The 1,639-nt window shown below is 43.6% G+C and overlaps 1 protein-coding gene across 1 annotated transcript; it reads right to left on the bottom strand.

The window, feature by feature from the left end:
- Positions 1-208: 208 nt before the first annotated feature.
- On the bottom strand, positions 209-748 carry LOC130744021 (uncharacterized). Its single transcript, XM_057596217.1, has one exon. It carries the CDS (start codon positions 746-748, stop codon positions 209-211), a length of 540 nt encoding a protein of 179 aa, XP_057452200.1.
- Positions 749-1,639: the final 891 nt, after the last annotated feature.

Raw genomic sequence — 1,639 nt, 5'->3', positions numbered from 1 at the left:
AGCTTTTCCAGGCGCCTTTCTTAATTGGTCGTGAGCCTGGGCTCGATTGCTAGCACGCCTCTGCTGAATTTATACCTCTCCAAACCCTCTATTACGTTCGCCTAGCGCTCCTCTGCAAGTGCATATGTGAATTGTCCGTCTCTTCCTATCATGTCATCTGGTCTTCTCTAACCTTGGCTGTTCCTCAATCTTTCTATCTTTCGATTGATCATTTGCTCCAACCTTCCTGGTCTGTTTCGCCCCTCATCCTGCACGCCCGAGCATCTTGATCGCCCTCTAAGATCTCAATCTCGTGGCACCTGTGACCCTCGCCGACCCCCTTCTTTCCATACAAGCTAAGGCAGTTGTTATAGCACTCCCTTGCTCTCCTCTGACCGAGCACGATTTTTCCCACCTTTCCGCATATTAGTGGATACTTGAACGCCAGGTGAGCCGTTGAAATCACCGCGCAAAGACGGTTGTGCGTGTTCCGTCCAATAATGACACTGTATGATGCCACGACCTGTAATACCAAATACCTTACACGCAGAAGCTTGGCGTTTTCATCAACACCAAAAACCGTGTCTAAATCCAGGTAGCCACGCACCCAGACCTGCTCTCCTGAAAAACCTACCAGAGTTCCAGTGTATGGCATCAAGTCCTTGTCTGTTAAACCCAACTGATCGAACGCATCGCCGTAGATAATGTCTGCAGAACTTCCCTGGTCCAAAAGAACTCTTCGCACATTAAAGCTGTTGATTCTTACCATTACGACCACAGGATCATCTTTATGCGTCTAGATCCCCTCAAAATCTGCTGATGATATCACTGTAAGATCAAGTTTTGATCTAGTAGTACAACTCAATGTTTTGATGAATACATGTTAACTATTGTGTATGAACAATTATGATAGTCTAACGTTGTTTTCTGAGTGTTCTAATGACAGGCTATGACTCTGGTCTTATTTCACATAATTCAGAAGCACTTTGCTCAAAGAGTAACCTCCGCAACGCTTTAGCACTTACTAAGTTCAATCTGAACAGTAGATCAAGCTTCAGAAGATCTGAAGATAGTAAAGCTATGATATGGATTCAGTTCACTAAAAGCTCTGAAGGATCAGAAGCTCTGAAGGATTAGAAGCTCTGAAGGATCAGAAGTTCTGAAGGTCCAGAAGCTGAGTAGTGAAGATTCTGAAGTCCAAGAGTAAGCTGGCTCTGAAGACCAAGTACTTCTCCTCTGAGTCCAGAAGCAGAAGGTACAACGATCAGAGGATCCAAGCTTCCTTCTGACTCTGATCACCAAGCTTCACAAGTTCCAATATGAAGCGTCGCTCTGATCAGAAGTCAACTAGGATAAAGGTCATGTCACTATCCAAAGTACAAAAGCAATTGTATCATTCCTGACGACCTTACCTAACTTATTCAGCCACAGCAGAACCTGAAAAACCCAGATCTGCCCTCCAACGGTAGCATGCCATGCAAACTTCCAAACCTAATTCCTTGGAGTATATAAAGAGGCTGAAGATGAAAGATGTCGTCTGAAGAAACTTTGTCAAGCTCACGCGAAATTCAAATATTCTTTTAAGCAATCTTTCTTCACATTGTACTTATTGTGTTTACTATTAGCTTTCTGAGAAGCATTTCTTTGTAAACCAAAACTT

Source organism: Lotus japonicus, chromosome 3 (assembly GCF_012489685.1).
Source record: "Lotus japonicus ecotype B-129 chromosome 3, LjGifu_v1.2".
Lineage (NCBI taxonomy): Eukaryota > Viridiplantae > Streptophyta > Magnoliopsida > Fabales > Fabaceae > Lotus > Lotus japonicus.
This window is presented reverse-complemented; position numbering and strand designations above follow the sequence as displayed.